This window comes from Pseudophryne corroboree, chromosome 6 (genome assembly GCF_028390025.1).
Source record: "Pseudophryne corroboree isolate aPseCor3 chromosome 6, aPseCor3.hap2, whole genome shotgun sequence".
Classification (NCBI taxonomy): Eukaryota; Metazoa; Chordata; class Amphibia; order Anura; family Myobatrachidae; genus Pseudophryne; species Pseudophryne corroboree.
The window spans coordinates 543471174-543489463 of NC_086449.1; the positions used below are offsets into that span (position 1 = coordinate 543471174).

The window sequence follows — 18290 nt, forward strand, 5'->3', positions numbered from 1 at the left end:
TGCATCTCTCCACTGAGAAGTCCTTCAGTTTGGAATCTACTATACTCTGCATTGGACATCCCAAACAAGGTACTGTGGACTACATCTTTGTCTCCATCCAGCCACTCACTTAGACATCATTCACCTATGTTCTCTGAGCAACAAATAACTCTGACTTCTTGCATTAATCAACTAATATACAGTATATTTAGGCTCTGAATTGCTAAAGGGTCACTGTTCATTTAAAATTGCAGGATCCCAGCCATTCCCTAGGACACGTTATCACTACCCCCACAAGAAATCAACTTCAGAGGCCTCTCACACTGAGATTTTTCACACCTACACAATAGGAATTGGATTCTAACACCTGACCACAAGCCTGCTTTGTCCTGGAATAATTGACTAAATCAGCAATAGAAAAAGCAAAGTTATTTTATTTATCACTTGTTTCACATATACCCATTGGATTAAAGAGCAGCAATAGGTTATAGCAACAACGATTATAGCGATTACAATCCAAAGATGGCGCCGCAGGTAGCTGCTTCGGAGCTATGCAGCTCAGCCAAAATACCTGTTTTCCCTTGTCTTTGTCTACCCCATCGGTGACCAAGTACAGCAGGGAAGCCCGCCTAAGTTGGAGTGCTCCCGCGGTGCTTACCTCATGTTCGGGCCCGTCGGCAGGTGGATCAGCGGCCCTTGCTGCCCTGTGTGGCAAGGATGTAGATGTCGTGGACGCCAAAGTGGATGACCGAGCGGCCGTGGCAGCCCGAGCGGCAACTGGCGGGCAGATCGGCTGACCCGGAAAGAGAATGACGGAGACCCTCATGTTAGCCCTAGTAGAAGGACCTGGGCTCAAAGGAGAGACTGTCACGCAGGCGCCCTAGTGAGGTGGCGGTGGCGAGGGCACTGGTCTGCACTTTCTGTGATCCTGCTCTCGAACGTACGCTCACTGGCAAACAAGTTTAACGAACTGTCCCTCCTTCTGGACAGCGCAGGGTCAGGCATTACAGGGTTGTCCGTCCTCTGCTTTATGGAGACGTGGCTGGACGACCATATTGCGTACGACACGATGTCCGTGCCGGGTTTCGGTCTCTTCAGGGCCGAATGCTCAAAGGTTCTCTCAGGAAAAACGAAGGGTGGTGACATCTGCTTCTACGTCATCGACAGATGGTGCACCAATGTCACAATCCTAGGCAAATCATGTAGCCCTCACCTGGAGATGTTAAGTATCAACCTCAACCCCTAGTATTCCCCTTTGGATATTTGCCTCAATTGTCCTTGTGGGAGTGTACATCCTCCCCTTGCCTGCGCGAACGAAGCCCTGCACCAACTGGCCGTATGCATATATTATAGTGCTGGGCGACTTCAACAGAACTAACCTGAACAAGGAGCTACCTAAGTACAAACAACACGTCACGTGTCCCACTAGGGAAGGGTGCACCCTTGACCACTGCTGCACTACCCTCAAGTCTGCCTTCCGGTCTATCCTACATGCTGCAGTCTGCCTATCTGACCACTACCTCATCCGCGTACTCCCTACCTATACACAGAAGCTGAGAGTGGTTAAGCCTGTCGTCACGACTGTTAAGAAATGGACCAACAAGGCTAAGTTGAAGCTCCAGGCCTGCTTCGACTGCATGGAATGGGGGGGGGGGGGGTCTTCGAAGCCTCGACAACCAACCTGAATGACCTGACAGACACTGTCACATCCTACATCGGCTACTGTGAGGACATGTTGGTACCTACCAAGACTTACCGCATTTACAGCAACAACAAGCCCTGGTTCAACGCCCAACTCAGGCAACTTTGTCGGGCCAAAGAGGAGGCCTATAGCAGCAGTGACAGAGCACTATACAACTGAACTAGGAACTCTCTGACTAAAGAAATCAGGCAAGCAAAAAAGCGGTTCTCGGACAAGCTGGCAAACGATTTCTCCGCCAATGACCCATATCTGTATGGAAAGGAATGCAATCCATAACCAACTACAAGAACACATCGAAGTCCACCACCATGCACCAAGACCTAGCAGACGAGCTGAACCACTTTTATTGCAGGTTCACAAAAGAAGTCCCATGCGACCCAAACAATCACCTCTATGATGCCCCGAACACTGACGGCCAACTCCAGGCACTGCAAGTCACCCAAGAAGAGGTGGAGTCACTGTTCAAAAGAGCCAAACCAAGGAAAGATCCTGACGGAGTGTCACCATCTGCCCTGAGAGCATGTGCAGGTCAGCTCGCGCCCATATTCACCAAGATCTTCAACATGTCGCTGGAGCTACAGAAAGTCCCTTCCTGCCTCAAAAGGTCCACTATCGTCCCGGTCCACAAAAAACCCTGTATCACGAACCTGTACGACTACAGGCTGATAGCACTGCTGTCTGTGGTCATGAATACATTTGAGCGTCTGGTTTTGAAACACCTGAAAACTGTGACTGGTCCCCAGCTGGACCCACTACAGTTCGCCTATCGATCGAATCTGTGTGTCGAGGATGCGATCAACCTGGGCCTGCACTACATTCTACATCACCTAGACATTCCCGGTACCTACGCGAGTGTCCTGTTTGTCGATTTCAGCTCGGCCTTCAATATAATCGTCCCCAGCATCCTCCATCCCAATTTACTTCGGCTAGGGGTTCCTGAAGCTACCTGTTCCTGGACAGTAGACTTCCTGACAGATAGTACACAGGTGGTAAAAGTGGGGGAATTCACCTCTCAAGTGCGGTCCATTAGTACAGGGGCCCCTCAGGGCTGTGTCCTCTCACCCCTGCTCTTCTCCCTGTACACAAATGACTGCACCTCAGAGGCGCAATCAGTAAAGATCATCAAATTCGCTGACGACACCACCGTCATCAGCCTCATGAAGGACGGGGACAAAACGGCGTATAGAAGGGAAGTAGACCGGTTGGCCCAGTGGTGCAGCCACAACAACCTTGAGCTCAACCCCCTCAAAACTGTTGAGATAATGGACTTCAGGAAGAAGGGGGTCCAACGCTGACGCCACTGTCGGGAAAGCGCAGTAGAGGTTGTTCTTCCTCAGGCAACTAAAAGTTCAAAATCCCCTAGAAGCTTCTGCTCCTCTTCTACTCCGCGATTGTGGAGTCGATACTGTGCTCCTCGATACTGGTATGGTATGGCTCCGCCAGCGCGAGGTACAAATGCTGGCTCCAAAAGGTGGTCAGAACTGCAGAGTAGATCATCGGGCTGACCTTCCCTCAGTCCACGACCTGTACCTGTCCAGAGCCAAAAAGCAGGCAACGAAGATAGTAAAGGACTAGCTACACCCCGGCCATAGCATGTTTAACTTGCTTCCTTCAGGCAGGCGTTACAGGGCCGTCCCCGCCGGGTACACAAGAAGTCTCAAAAGTTTCTTTCCCCAAGCGGTCCGCCTGCTGATCTCCTGAACATTGACTGACTAGACGTACATGTAACGCACTTGTGTCCCTACGGTATACCTATCTGTCTGACTTTTACTTGCCCCCCCCCCCCCACACACACACACACACACACACACACACACACACCTGCTTATCTGTTACATTCTTGGCTGTTGTATAGCAAACCGAAGACAAATTCCTAGTATACACAAGTATACCTGGCCAATAAAGCTGATTCTGATTCCCTTGACCTTTCTGCTAATTTATCTTTTTCCTCCAATGTCTCTACTGCTTTGGGTCATCTGCAAGTTAAAACAAGGGAGTGTCCGTCATCCTAGTTGCTCTAGATTGACCGTGCATTGCATGTTTACCAACATCATGCGCATATCTGTGGCACCTACCCTGGTGGCTTTGCTCTCAGGCTAGATCTTCTCACACAGGGCACTTTTCTACAACAGGATCTTCATCAGCTGGATTTAGTGGGTCGGATTTGAGACAGTCTTTCTAAAGGCCAAATATTTTTCTTGGATGCCGTGGTCCATACTATGCTTTGTGCAATAAAACCCGTTTCAACTACAGTGCATCACTGTGTCTGGAAGGCCTGCTTCTCCTGGTATGCTTGGCAGAAGTTAGATCCAGTGTTTATTTTAATTTTTATAGGATTTTGTCTTTTTTTACAGGCAGGGTTGGATTTGGGCATTTGCCTTGTGTCTCTGAAAATTCTAGTTTCTGCTCTTTGCATTTATTTCCAGATACACTTAGCAACTCATCTTGCAATGCAAGGAGTACTTTACATTTAGCCTCTTTTTGTACCTCTGGTACTTGGTTTTGATTCTCTGGGCTCTTCAGCACTCTCCTGTTGAACCTTTGTTGTCTGTTGATCTAAAACAGCTTGCATGGAAAACTGTTTTCCTTTTGGCTATTTCTTCGTCCCATTGGCTGTCAGAGTTGAGTGCCTTGTCTCATAGCTCTCTTTTCCTGTATTTTTACCCACACCATGTGGTCTTAAGAACTACTTGGGCTTTTCTTCCGAAGGTAGTCTCATGTTTTCATGTTAATCAGAGGATTGTGTTTTCATCTTTTTCGGGTGAGGAAGACTCTCGGTTGTCTCCTGGAGTTCTTTTACTCTCACATTTATGTGGATAGGTCTAAATATTTTTGCCTTTCTCTTTGTCTAAGCGTCCACTTTTTACATCTGTTGCTGCTCACTGTACCTGGTCGGTCAGGTGGCGCAGCTTTTCAGCTCAAGCATTTAGTCCTTGGCACGTTTTTTATAGTAAATTCTAAATATTTGAAGCCATCACTTCCAAAGGATGCTAATTTCTGCCGAGTAGCTCAGAAGCATTCCCACCATTAGTGGACAGCTCTGGGAGGTACCAATGGTTTTCCAGTGTCCTCCATGGCTGAAAGAGAAAACAGAATTTAGATTTTTACATGGTAAATCTGTTTCTCTGATAACATGGGGGACACTGGATGCACTCCCGTTCGCTCCTGGCTTTGCTTGGGATTTTTCTGGATTGTGCTACACCAGGTCTGATAACACTCAGATATGTATGTGTTTGTGTGCCTGGATCTTTCATCCTCTTCCTATCTCCTCTTTTTTTGGAGCTTTTGCTAGAGTCAACTTCATGCCCTGAAAGGGGGCAGGGTATAGGCGAGGAAGATACTGAACTGTTTTAAAAGTTAACTTTGTAGAGCCCAGATTCCTCCAGCACTACCTATACCCCCATGGTTTTCCAGTATCCCCCATGGTATCGGAGAAACAGATTTATCAGGTAAGAACCAAAATCTTGTTTTCTATATTTTCTCTTCTGTTTACTAATACAATTTGTATGTTTCATTTTATGTTATGTTTTGTTAAATATTTTGTTTCTTGTTCTAAATCAGTCTGTTACATATTTTCTTCAGGTTATGGAGCTAACAGAGCAGTTAAAGGCCAAGAATGAGGAAGATGATCCGGTTATGGTAGCTGTAAATGTAAAAGTGGAGGAATGGAAGGTATGGAATCTGTTGTTGTTTTGGTAGGGTGTATTTGGTTTTTGTGATATTGATTATTAGGTGTTTATATTTAGCTTTCTGGTGTGTTTGAGCCTGTAATTTAAAAGAGCAGTGCTTTTAATAGCAAAACACCCTTTACTGTCTTTCAGAGGATCTTGTCGTCTAAAGATGAAGAGATTATGGAGTATCAACAGATGGTGCACAACCTAAGAGAGAAACTGAAAGTCGCTCAGTTGGATGCAGACAAAAGCAGTGTTATAGCGCTTCAGCAGGTAGTGTCCAAAGTGCAGCTAATGAAAACCTTGGAATCAGATTTTACGAATTATATATACTGCATGCATATACACATATGTAGTCCTAAAGGCAGTTTTTTTAATTTGTGTTTTTTTTTAGTGCTAACCATCTGTGGATAAAATACTATAATTACATTTTAAACATACTGGGTCTTCCGAATTTTATATGACACCATTGGTCGCTTAGAAGTACCTTATCCGTTTTTTCCTTTTATATATATATATATATATATATATATATATATATATATAGACAAAAACAAAAGTTCTCTTGGGGAGCTTTACCACCACAGATATACTTATATAATTATAAAATAATTTATTAAAAAACATGTATACTTTTATAACATGAATCACAAGATCACATATGTCATATGAGCAATACATTCATTTCTGATTGTCTGTTATACATGATGTTTTCAATCATTAGATGAAATACTTATTCCTCAGCATGAGAAAGTATGAATGATCAGTTCACTGTTTTTACGGAAAACGCACAATCGTTGAAACCCAACGCGTTTCGTCCCTTAGGACTTTATCAGGGGTGCAAATCAAAGAATGGGTTCACCAAAGGGAATACAAACAGAGCATGAATTCACTGAGAGTGTATTCCTGTGGAAACTTAACAAACCATCAAATTATGGGTGTTGGCTGAAGTACATCAATAGTACATCCATGTATTTCCAGAAACTTCTATTTAGATTTCACAAACTGGCAATTCGGATGAGATCAGGAGATATTATCCGATCAGACCCTGGCGTGTTGTCTCAAGGTCCTTTTGGTGAACCCATTCTTTGATTTGCACCCCTGATGAAGTCCTAAGGGACGAAACGCGTTGGGTTTCAACGATTGTGCGTTTTCCGTAAAAACAGTGAACTGATCATTCATACTTTCTCATGCTGAGGAATAAGTATTTCATCTAATGATTGAAAACATCATGCATAACAGACAATCAGAAATGAATGTATTGCTCATATGACATATGTGATCTTGTGATTCATGTTATAAAAGTATACATGTTTTTTAATAAATGATTTTATAATTATATAAGTATATCTGTGGTGGTAAAGCTCCCCAAGAGAGAGAACTTTTGTTTTTGTCCATTCTATGTGCAGTACTCCTTCTGACAGGGGGGTACCTCTCAGTGGTTTGAGCTATTAGACTATAGCGCAATTAAGGGGTCTTACGTTTTTCTGTTTTATATATATATATATATATATATATATATATATATATATATATATATATATATATATATATATAAAATGTGTGTGTGTTTAATGTATTTTAGGGTTTGCAGGAACGAGACAGTCACATCAAGATGCTGACTGATCACTTGGAGCAGCACACTAAGGAAATGGATTCACATTCTCTTCATATTGAAGATCTAAAACGGCAATTCCAAGCAAATATAGGTAATTTTATTGTAGCAGATTATGCGTCAAGCTTTGTCTTCCCTATTTGTCATCCTTATTCTGACATTGTTACACTGTAAAATGCTTGTAGCACTGTACCAGTAACACTTATGAGTGTCACAAATTCCTAAACTTTATAGACAGAGACTTCGAAGAATACTGTTTTAGCCTTCTAATTCTCATTTCCACAATGGGTTCTACACCTTTCCTCTTCAGTAGACTTTTAGGGACACTGGTTGTATTGTTCTAGGGTTTACTCTTAGGATGTTTTAGTATTTAGAATTCTGTGTGTGTGTGTGTTGTTTAATGTGTTTAATCAGAAAGACAAAGACCTACAATGATACTGCCACGGCCACCAAGTTGTACCTGTTATGTTATTTCCCTGGCGAGAAGATGGCCTTAAAGTCAGTGCAACAAATAATTTAGACTTTTTTATTTTTTTTCCTCTGCTGCCCCCAACTCTGAATCATACCCTTAGTGCCATATTCAAGTAGCAGCTGTAATCTGCTGCACTGGGAAAAGGTTGGTAGCCTTGGGCGTTTACACTTGAGTCTGTTCAATTATACCCCATTTCTCTATCGTCCTAGTGGATGCTGGGGTTCCTGAAAGGACCATGGGGAATAGCGGCTCCGCAGGAGACAGGGCACAAAAAAGTAAAGCTTTAGGATCAGGTGGTGTGCACTGGCTCCTCCCCCTATGACCCTCCTCCAAGCCTCAGTTAGTTAGATTTTTGTGCCCGGCCGAGAAGGGTACAATCTAGGTGGCTCTCCTAAAGAGCTGCTTAGAAAAGTTTAGCTTAGGTTTTTTATTTTACAGTGAGTCCTGCTGGCAACAGGATCACTGCAACGAGGGACTTAGGGGAGAAGAAGTGAACTCACCTGCGTGCAGGATGGATTGGCTTCTTTGGCTACTGGACATTAGCTCCAGAGGGACGATCACAGGTACAGCCTGGATGGTCACCGGAGCCTCGCCGCCGGCCCCCTTGCAGATGCTGAAAAGAGAAGAAGGTCCAGAATCGGCGGCAGAAGACTCCTCAGTCTTCTTAAGGTAGCGCACAGCACTGCAGCTGTGCGCCATTGCTCTCAGCACACTTCACACGGCAGTCACTGAGGGTGCAGGGCGCTGGGAGGGGGGCGCCCTGGGAGGCAATGTAAACCTATTTTTTGGCAAAAAATACCTCACATATAGCCTCCGGGGGCTATATGGAGATATTTAACCCCTGCCAGAATCCGTTGAAGAGCGGGAGACGAGCCCGCCGAAAAAGGGGCGGGGCCTATCTCCTCAGCACACAGCGCCATTTTCCCTCACAGAAAGGCTGGAGGGAAGGCTCCCAGGCTCTCCCCTGCACTGCACTACAGAAACAGGGTTAAAACAGAGAGGGGGGGCACTAATTTGGCGTTAGAAATATATAAAAAGATGCTATAAGGGAAAACACTTATATAAGGTTGTCCCTATATAATTATAGCGTTTTTTGGTGTGTGCTGGCAAACTCTCCCTCTGTCTCTCCAAAGGGCTAGTGGGTCCTGTCCTCTATCAGAGCATTCCCTGTGTGTGTGCTGTGTGTCGGTACGTGTGTGTCGACATGTATGAGGACGATGTTGGTGAGGAGGCGGAGCAATTGCCTGTAATGGTGATGTCACTCTCTAGGGAGTCGACACCGGAATGGATGGCTTATTTAGGGAATTACGTGATAATGTCAACACGCTGCAAGGTCGGTTGACGACATGAGACGGCCGACAAACAATTAGTACCGGTCCAGACGTCTCAAAAACACCGTCAGGGGTTTTAAAACGCCCATTTACCTTAGTCGGTCGACACAGACACGGACACTGAATCCAGTGTCGACGGTGAATAAACAAACGTATTCCTTATTAGGGCCACACGTTAAGGGCAATGAAGGAGGTGTTACATATTTCTGATACTACAAGTACCACAAAAGAGGGTATTATGTGGGATGTGAAAAAACTACCTGTAGTTTTTCCTGAATCAGATAAATTAAATGAAGTGTGTGATGATGCGTGGGTTCCCCCCGATAGAAAATTATTGGCGGTATACCCTTTCCCGCCAGAAGTTAGGGCGCGTTGGGAAACACCCCTTAGGGTGGATAAGGCGCTCAACGCTTATCAAAACAAGTGGCGGTACCGTCTATAGATATGGCCGTCCTCAAGGAGCCAGCTGACAGGAGGCTGGAAAATATCATATAAAAGTATATACACACATACTGGTGTTATACTGCGACCAGCGATCGCCTCAGCCTGGATGTGCAGAGCTGGGGTGGCTTGGTCGGATTCCCTGACTAAAAATATTGATACCCTTGACAGGGACAGTATTTTATTGACTATAGAGCATTTAAAGGATGCATTTCTATATATGCGAGATGCACAGAGGGATATTTGCACTCTGGCATCAAGAGTAAGTGCGATGTCCATATCTGCCAGAAGATGTTTATGGACACGACAGTGGTCAGGTGATGCAGATTCCAAACGGCACAAAGGTGTATTGCCGTATAAAGGAAGAGGAGTTATTTGGGGTCGGTCCATCGGACCTGGTGGACACGGCAACTGCTGGAAAATCCACCGTTTTTACCCTAAGTCACATCTCTACAGAAAAAGACACCGTCTTTTCAGCCTCAGTCCTTTCGTCCCTATAAGAGTCATATTTGCCCAGGGATAGAGGAAAGGGAAGAAGACTGCAGCAGGCAGCCCATTCCCAGGAACAGAAGCCTTCCACTGCTTCTGCCAAGCTCTCAGCATGACGCTGGGACCGTACAGGACCCCTGGATCCTACAAGTAGTATCCCAGGGGTACAGATTGGAATGTCGAAACGTTTCCCCCTCGCAGGCTCCTGAAGTCTGCTTTACCAAGGTATCCCTCCGACAAGGAGGCAGTATGGGAAAAAATTCACAAGCTGTATTCCCAGCAGGTGATAATCAAATTACCCCTCCTACAACAAGGAAAGGGGTATTATTCCACACTATATTGTGGTACTGAAGCCAGAAGGCTAGGTGAGACCTATTCTAAATCTAAAAAAATTTTGAACACTTACAAAGGTTCAAATCAAGATGGAGTCACTCAGAGCAGTGATAACGAACCAGGAAGAAGGGGACTATATAGTGTCCCGGGACATCAGGGATGCTTACCTCCATGTCCCAAATTTGCCCTTCTCACTAAGGGTACCTCAGGTTCGTGGTATAGAACTGTCACTGTCAGTTTCAGACGCTGCCGTTTGGATTGTCCACGGCACCCCGGGTCTTTACCAAGGTAATGGCCGAAATGATGATTCTTCTTCGAAGAAAAGGCATCTTAATTACCCCTTACTTGGACGATCTCCTGATAAGGGCAAAGTCCAGGGAACAGTTGGAGGTCGGAGTAGCACTATCTCGGATACTGCTACAACAGCACGGATGGATTCTAAATATTCCAAAATCGCAGCTGATCCTGACGACACGTCTGCTGTGCCTAGGGATGATTCTGGACACAGTCCAGAAAAAGGTGTTTCTCCCGGAAGAGAAAGCCAGGGAGTTATCCGAGCTAGTCAAGAACCTCCTAAAACCAGGAAAAGTGTCAGTGCATCATTGCACAAGGGTCCTGGTAAAAATGGTGGCTTCCTACGAAGCAATTCCATTCGGCAGATTTCACGCAAGAACTTTTCAGTGGGATCTGCTGGACAAATGGTCCGGATCGCATCTTCAGATGCATCAGCGGATAACCCTATATCCAAGGACAAGGGTGTCTCTCCTGTGGTGGTTACAGAGTGCTCATCTTCTAGAGGGCCGCAGATTCGGCATTCAGGATTGGATGCTGGTGACCACGGAGGCCAGCCCGAGAGGCTGGGGAGCAGTCACACAAGGAAAAAATTTCCAGGGAGTGTGATCAAGTCTGGAGACTTTTCTCCACATAAATATACTGGAGCTAAGGGTAAATTTATAATGCTCTAAGCTTAGCAAGACCTCTGCTTCAAGGTCAGCCGGTATTGATCCAGTGGGAAAAACATCACGGCAGTCGCCCACGTAAACAGACAGGGCGGCACAAGAAGCAGGAGGGCAATGGCAAAAACTGCAAGGACTTTTCGCTGGGCGGAAAATCATGTGATAGCACTGTCAGCAGTGTTTCATTCCTGGAGTGGAAACTGGGAAGCAGACTTCCTCAGCAGGCACGACCTCCACCCGGGAGAGTGGAAACTTCATCGGGAAGTTTTTCCACATGATTGTGAACCGTTGGGAAATACCAAAGGTGGACATGATGGCGTCCCGTCTGAACAAAAAACGGGACAGGTATTGCGCCAGGTCAAGAGACCCTCAGGCAATAGCTGTGGACGTTCTGGTAACACCGTGGGTGTACCAGTCGGTGTATGTGTTCCCTCCTCTGCTTCTCATACCTAAGGTACTGAGAATTATAAGACGTAGAGGAGTAAGAACTATACTCATGGCTCCGGATTGGCCAAGAAGGACTTGGTACCCGGAACTTCAAGAGATGCTCACAGAGGACTTATGGCCTCTGCCGCTAAGAAGGGACTTGCTTCAGCAAGTACCATGTCTGTTCCAAGACTTACCGCAGCTGCGTTTGACGGCATGGCGGTGGAACGCCGGATCCTAAGGGAAAAAGGCATTCCGGAAGAGGTCATTCCTACCCTGGTCAAAGCCAGGAAGGAGGTGACCGCACAACATTATCACCACATGTGGCGAAAATATGTTGCGTGGTGTGAGGCCAGGAAGGCCCCACGAAGAAATTTCAACTCGGTCGATTCCTGCATTTCCTGCAAACAGGAGTGTCTATGGGCCTCAAATTGGGGCCCATTAAGGTTCAAATTTCGGCCCTGTCGATTTTCTTCCAGAAAGAATTGGCTTCAGTTCCTGAAGTCCAGAAGTTTGTCAAGGGAGTATTGCATATACAACCCCCTTTTGTGCCTCCAGTGGCACTGTGGGATCTCAACGTAGTTCTGGGATTCCTCAAATCACATTGGTTTAAAACCAGTCAAATCTGTGGATTTGAAGCATCTCACATGAAAAGTGACCATGCTCTTGGCCCTGGCCTTGGCCAGGCGAGTGTCCAATTGGTGGGTTTTTTTCTCAAAAAAGCCCATATCTGTTTGTCCATTCGGACAGGGCAGAGCTGCGGACTCGTCCCCAGTTCTCTCCCTAAGGTGGTGTCAGTGTTTCACCTGAACCAGCTTATTGTGGTGCCTTGCGCCTACTGGGGACTTGGAGGACTCCAAGTTGCTGGATGTTGTCAGGGCCCTGAAAGTATAGGTTCCAGGACGGCTGGAGTCAGGAAAACTGACTTGCTGTTATCCTGTATGCACCCAACAAACTGGGTGCTCTTGCTTCTAAGCAGACTATTGCTAGTTGGATGTGTAATACAATTCAGCTTGCACATTCTGTGGCAGGCCTGCCACAGCCAAAATATGTAAATGCCCATTCCACAAGGAAGGTGGGCTCATCTTGGGCGGCTGCCCGAGGGGTCTCGGCTTTACAACTTTGCCGAGCGGCTATTTAGTCAGGGGCAAACACGTTTGTAAAATCCTACAAATTTGATACCCTGGCTAAGGAGGACCTGGAGTTCTCTCATTCGGTGCTGCAGAGTCATCCGCACTCTCCCGCCCGTTTGGGAGCTTTGGTATAATCCCCATGGTCCTTTCAGGAACCCCAGCATCCACTAGGACGATAGAGAAAATAAGAATTTACTTACCGATAATTCTATTTCTCGGAGTCCGTAGTGGATGCTGGGCGCCCATCCCAAGTGCGGATTATCTGCATTACTTGTACATAGTTACAAAAATCGGGTTATTATTGTTGTGAGCCATCTTTTCAGAGGCTCCGCTGTTATCATACTGTTAACTGGGTTCAGATCACAGGTTGTACAGTGTGATTGGTGTGGCTGGTATGAGTCTTACCCGGGATTCAAAATCCTTCCTTATTGTGTACGCTCGTCCGGGCACAGTATCCTAACTGAGGCTTGGAGGAGGGTCATAGGGGGAGGAGCCAGTGCACACCACCTGATCCTAAAGCTTTACTTTTTTGTGCCCTGTCTCCTGCGGAGCCGCTATTCCCCATGGTCCTTTCAGGAACCCCAGCATCCACTACGGACTCCGAGAAATAGAATTATCGGTAAGTAAATTCTTATTTTTTCTTGCATGCTAAATTTGCTACTAGGGCAAGTTAACCCGTAGAAACGGGAAAAGTGCCAGAGCTATGGGTAACTCGTTTACAGGCACAAACTGAAATCCAAATTTTAGTGCAGTCTGCAAACTTATCTCAGACTGTAATTGAATAGCTCCGGCAGACCACTTGGTCCGCTGTTAATTACAGTGGCTAATTGAATCCGGCTATTAGAGTGCAAAGAGGTTAGAGTGGTGTACTAGAGCCTGCAGGTGATTATGTGATGGTTTGAGAGAAGGAAATGATTGTTTACTGAAATAAGAAACTGAACAAAGTATTGAAAACAAGACAGAGTCAACTCCGCCAGCCAGTTGAGTACAAGGGAGGAGGGTGGAAGAAGATACATAGAAGGGGCATTCCACTAAGATAGGTCGAGGGAGGTTGTTAGTCGCTATTTCAGTTTCAAGTCGCAAAGATAGTGTTGTTAGTAAATTGAGATGTTGAAATCTCCTAAGGTGATAGTTGGGATGTCAGGTAATAAAAAAATATTCAGTACTCTGGCAGAGAAATAAATCTTGAGGAATTATTGGAATGGTCCAGCAGAATGATGGATCACAGCAATACTTAAAGAGCAGGTGTTGAGAATCTGTGTAGTATGTTCTCCAAAAGATGGGAATGTGAAGGATAGAACTATATATTCAATGGATTGTGTGGAAAGGAGGTACCCAATCCCACCTCCTTATCTGTTTCTAGGTCTAGTGTGGATGATGTGTAGTCCTTAATTTAACAGAGCTGCAGGTACAGATGGGTCCACGGTTATCTTCACTAGTTTTCTGCGCTTAGGCACAACATAACTTATTAGCATAAACCCTTCATCTATTGTTCTCAGCTGCAATACAATACAGAGAACAATACAGCAGGTGATTAAGTCATTACAGCAGGGGATTAAGTCCGACTGGCCAGTCTCAGTTAATCCCATTAAAGGTCAAGATAAACGTGGATCCATCTGTATGTCCGTGTTTGATTATGTGAACCATGTTTCTGCTATTTTCTGTTGGTTGAGTTTGTTTGATAGGAAGCGGTCATGGTTGGAGGTTGGTTTGTTACAAACAGACATTCTTTAATAAGGTACACTTTAAATGATTTTGAAAGTGGTGGAAGACAGTTGATAACGGATGCCACCTCTGCCCTGAAGAAGTAGCACAACTATGTAAGAATGTAGAATTTGTTACAAGGATAGAAGGCATAACTAAAATATAAATGAATCTAATAAGTTTCTTGTACTAGTTTATCCTACTTTATTTTCATTGTAAACCATTAAGTAATTTTAATTGTCAGCTTGGAAGATCCTTGATGGCAAATATTGGATCGTTCAACACGTGTGTTCGAAAAATTGATCACTGAATTTGTACTTAGGTAAAAAATTAGTTTGAACAGGAACATATAAATCATTTGTACTGTATTTACCTTTTGAATAGAAGGTTTGGAATGTCTGGAGAGAATAGCTTCTCCATGAGCATATCTAATCCAAATGTCTTTAGTTCTACCTAGTTAAAAGAAGCAGTCCCAAAATTAAAGAAACTTTGCAATAAAAGTTCATTGGTCTTTATTTACTGACCAGGTAACCACAAGTTAATAGGTCTTGTACACAGTCATTAATATCACACCTTTTAACATATATTCTTAAACCCCAATAAGTGTGCTTTAACTTTTTTTTAGGGGAAACCATTTCAGTGTTGCACACAGTATTGAGTCACAAACATTAATGCTGGATACATTTAACCCCTTCAGTGGTATGCCTGGAAAATTTCCGGGGCCAGCTGCGCTGTGCAGCCAGGGCATGCCACTGCTCCCCCTCCCTCCTCCTTGCGCTCCGCTTGGCTGGTGGACTTTGAAGAATGAAGCGATTGTGTCATGACATCATGACGTGATCACGTCATTCCACAAAACTCCGCCAGCCAGTGGAGTACAAGGGAGGAGGGTGAGAGAAGATTTCAGTGCTGGCATGCTAGAGCTCGCCAGCAAATGCTACCCGGCGTATGGCCATCGCTGGGTTAACCATCCTTGGATAACCTTGATGGTGTAAAACCATCTGGAATGGATCCATCAATGGTTTTACCTATCGATGGTCATCCCTGCTTTATAGTACAAATGCATGCCAGGGGACATGGCGGGAAACCATCTGGTTCTCCCCCATCAATGGTAAAAGTATTCAACATCGATCATAGACTATCGATGATTTTGAATCATTGATGGTCGATGGCCATCCCTAACTACCCCTAGGCAACGAGCATTCCCTAAGGCAATAAGCATTCCCGGTAGCAACGAGCATGGATCGGAGCATAAAACCCCTGGCAAAAATCATGACAAAGTGCATGAAACCCCTGGCAACGCGCATGAAACCACTGGCAACGCACAGGTTAAAAAAAACAAAAACCTGCCCTGGGAGTTGTGACAAAATTCCAAAAAGTCACCACTGAAGGGGTTAATATGGAAATGATTAATAGAACATTGCACACTATGCTACAGGGAAGCTTCTTTTTTTCAATACACGTACACCACCAATATTCTGGTACCCTTGGTTCCAGCACTGTGCTGGATCATCCGTTTTGCCGGACTATCGGTGGTACAGTGACAGCGGCATCCCAGCGACGAAAACTGCCTAAATTTAAACCTCCCGATTGGTGAGCTGTGGTTATTATTAACAATTGTTTATCCTTAGGGGACTCCCAGAGAAATCAGTCTGCCGAACTTCAAACATTGTTGCAGCACATGGAGCAAAGACTCAGAGAAGCAGAGCGTGTTGCAGAATTGGCAGAGAATGATGCCAGGCAAAAAGACAAAGATCTAATTGACGCGCTTACAAGAATGAGGGATTATGAAACGGTATGGAATTTGTGTAATTAGCTCTTGGTTTGTAAACTTCTCCCCCCACTCCCCCTCAATAAATCAACAGTAACACGTGGTTTAAGCATGCTGTACCTTGTATTTTGATATACAGTGCTCCAAGTCTAGATGAATGGATAACACTATATTGTCTAACTCATCACAGATTATTAATATGTCTATAACTAAATGAATGACTGATGGAGATATCCCTTGTGCAACACAAAATGATTACTCAAGAGCTTTGTACCCAGGGGCACCAATTAGAAAGATTGGTGGTGGGGATTTGGAGTTTTTTCTTATTCTTTTCTTTCTTCTTTGCATTTTTGTTCTTTTATTTCATGTGCATGAAATAAGTGATAGAGGTTCTGGTCAGTACTTTCCTGATGTTCTGTCATTTCACAACTAGTGCAGCCACATAGCTGTTGGTTTTCTGAGATGCTGACACAGTCATCTCGTGAGGCTATGTTTCTGGGACCCTGGGATGAACAGGGAGGGACAGAAAGCAAAATCTGTTTGTGCAGGGGTTGGGAGTGACTTGGAATCCCTGTGCTGCGGTCTGAATGAAGAAAGCGAAAAGGGTGGAGCAGTTGCGCAGTACAGGCACCTGTGTGTAATTGATACTACAGGTAAATACAAATTCTACCTCTCTTCTAAAATAAAAAAAAAATACATTAGCAGGTATTTCCTTTTTCTCATACGTCCTAGAGGATGCTGGGGATGCTTCAAGAACCATGGGGTATAGACGGGATCCGCAGGTGACATGGGCACTTCAAGACTTTAAATAGGGGTGTGAACTGGCTCCTCCCTCTATGCTCCTCCTCTAGACTCCAGTTAGATTCTGTGCCCAGTGCGACTGGATGCACACTGAGGAGCTCTCCAGAGTTTCTCAAAAAAAGACTTTGTCAGGTTTATTATTTTCAGGGAGACCTGCTGGCAACAGGCTCCCTGCATCGTGGGACTGAGGGGAGAGAAGCCAGACCTACTTCTGTGAGTTTCAAGGCTCTGCTTTTTAGGCTACTGGACACCATTAGCTCCAGAGGGTCTGATCGCTAGGTACGCTTAGATACTCGTTCCCTGAGCCGCGCCGTCACCCGCCTTGCAGAGCCAGAAGTCAGAAGACGGGTGAGTAGAAGAAAATCAGAAGACTTCAGTGACTGCTTTGAGGTACCGCACCATGCTCCCACACACACAGCGGCACTACAGGGTGCAGGGGGCAGGGGGGGCGCCCTGGGCAGCATGAAGCCTCAATAAATAGATTGGCAAAAGAGGCTTACATTAAGGGGGCGTGGCTTAGCCCTCACAGCTCTAATCAGCGCCATTTTCTCTTCACAGAGCTGCAGAGACGCTGGTCCTGACCTCCTACACTGCTGTACAAGTAACAGGGTGCAAAACGGGGTGGTGGGGGTGGGGGGGTGGACAGTAATTTGGTGCTGTTTTATTAGTATAAAAGCGCTAACAGGTCTGAGGCATTATTTTAATCGTTTCAGTACCGGGATAGGCGCTGGGTTGTGAGCTGGCAAAACTCCCTCTGTGTTTCTCTAACAGGCTTTGCTGTGGGTCTGTCCCCTATAGCCCAAGTGTGGTTGTGGGTGTCGGTACGCGTGTGTCGACATGTCTGAGGCTGAGTGCTCTTCCCAGGAGGAGGCTGGAGTGGGGACAGGAAAGACTGTGGGAGTGACCGTGTCGGCACCGCCGACGGCTGATTGGGTAAATGTTTAGAATGCAAATGTGGCTCGGTTGAATAAGAGATTAGATAAATCTGAGTCTCAGAACCAGACATGGAGAAAATCCATGGAGAATTCATTGTCGCAAGTTCAGACCCCCTCGGGGTCACAGAAGCGTTCATTTACCCAGATAGCGGATACAGATACCGACACGGACTCTGATTCCAGTGTCGACTATAGTGATGCCAGATTGAATCCTAAACTGGCTAAGAGCATTCAGTACATGATTGTGGCGATAAAAGACGTATTACATATCACGGAACACCCTGCTGTTCCTGATACTAGGGTCTGCATGTTTAAGGGAAAGAAACCTGAGGTGACGTTTCCTCCCTCTCATGAACTGATCACTCTTTTTGAAAAAACTTGGGAAAATCCTGACAAGAAGTTACAGGTTCCCAAGAGAATTCCGGTGACATATCCGTTCCCCTCTGGGGATAGGGAAAAGTGGGAGTCAACCCCCACGGTGGACAAAGCTCTGTTGCGTCTGTCCAAAAAGGTGGCGCTTCCGTCTCCTGATAC

General features: G+C 45.4%; 1 protein-coding gene across 1 annotated transcript in view; it reads left to right on the plus strand.

Annotated features, from left to right (window-relative positions):
- Positions 1–18290, plus strand: part of CEP290 (centrosomal protein 290) — a 497171-nt gene that overhangs the window by 90357 nt on the left and 388524 nt on the right. Inside the window, exons 10-13 of the mRNA XM_063927658.1 lie at positions 5264–5353; positions 5503–5625; positions 6938–7061; positions 15881–16044. Of these exons, the coding sequence (XP_063783728.1) occupies positions 5264–5353; positions 5503–5625; positions 6938–7061; positions 15881–16044 (501 nt within the window). The remainder of the gene's footprint in view (positions 1–5263; positions 5354–5502; positions 5626–6937; positions 7062–15880; positions 16045–18290) is intronic.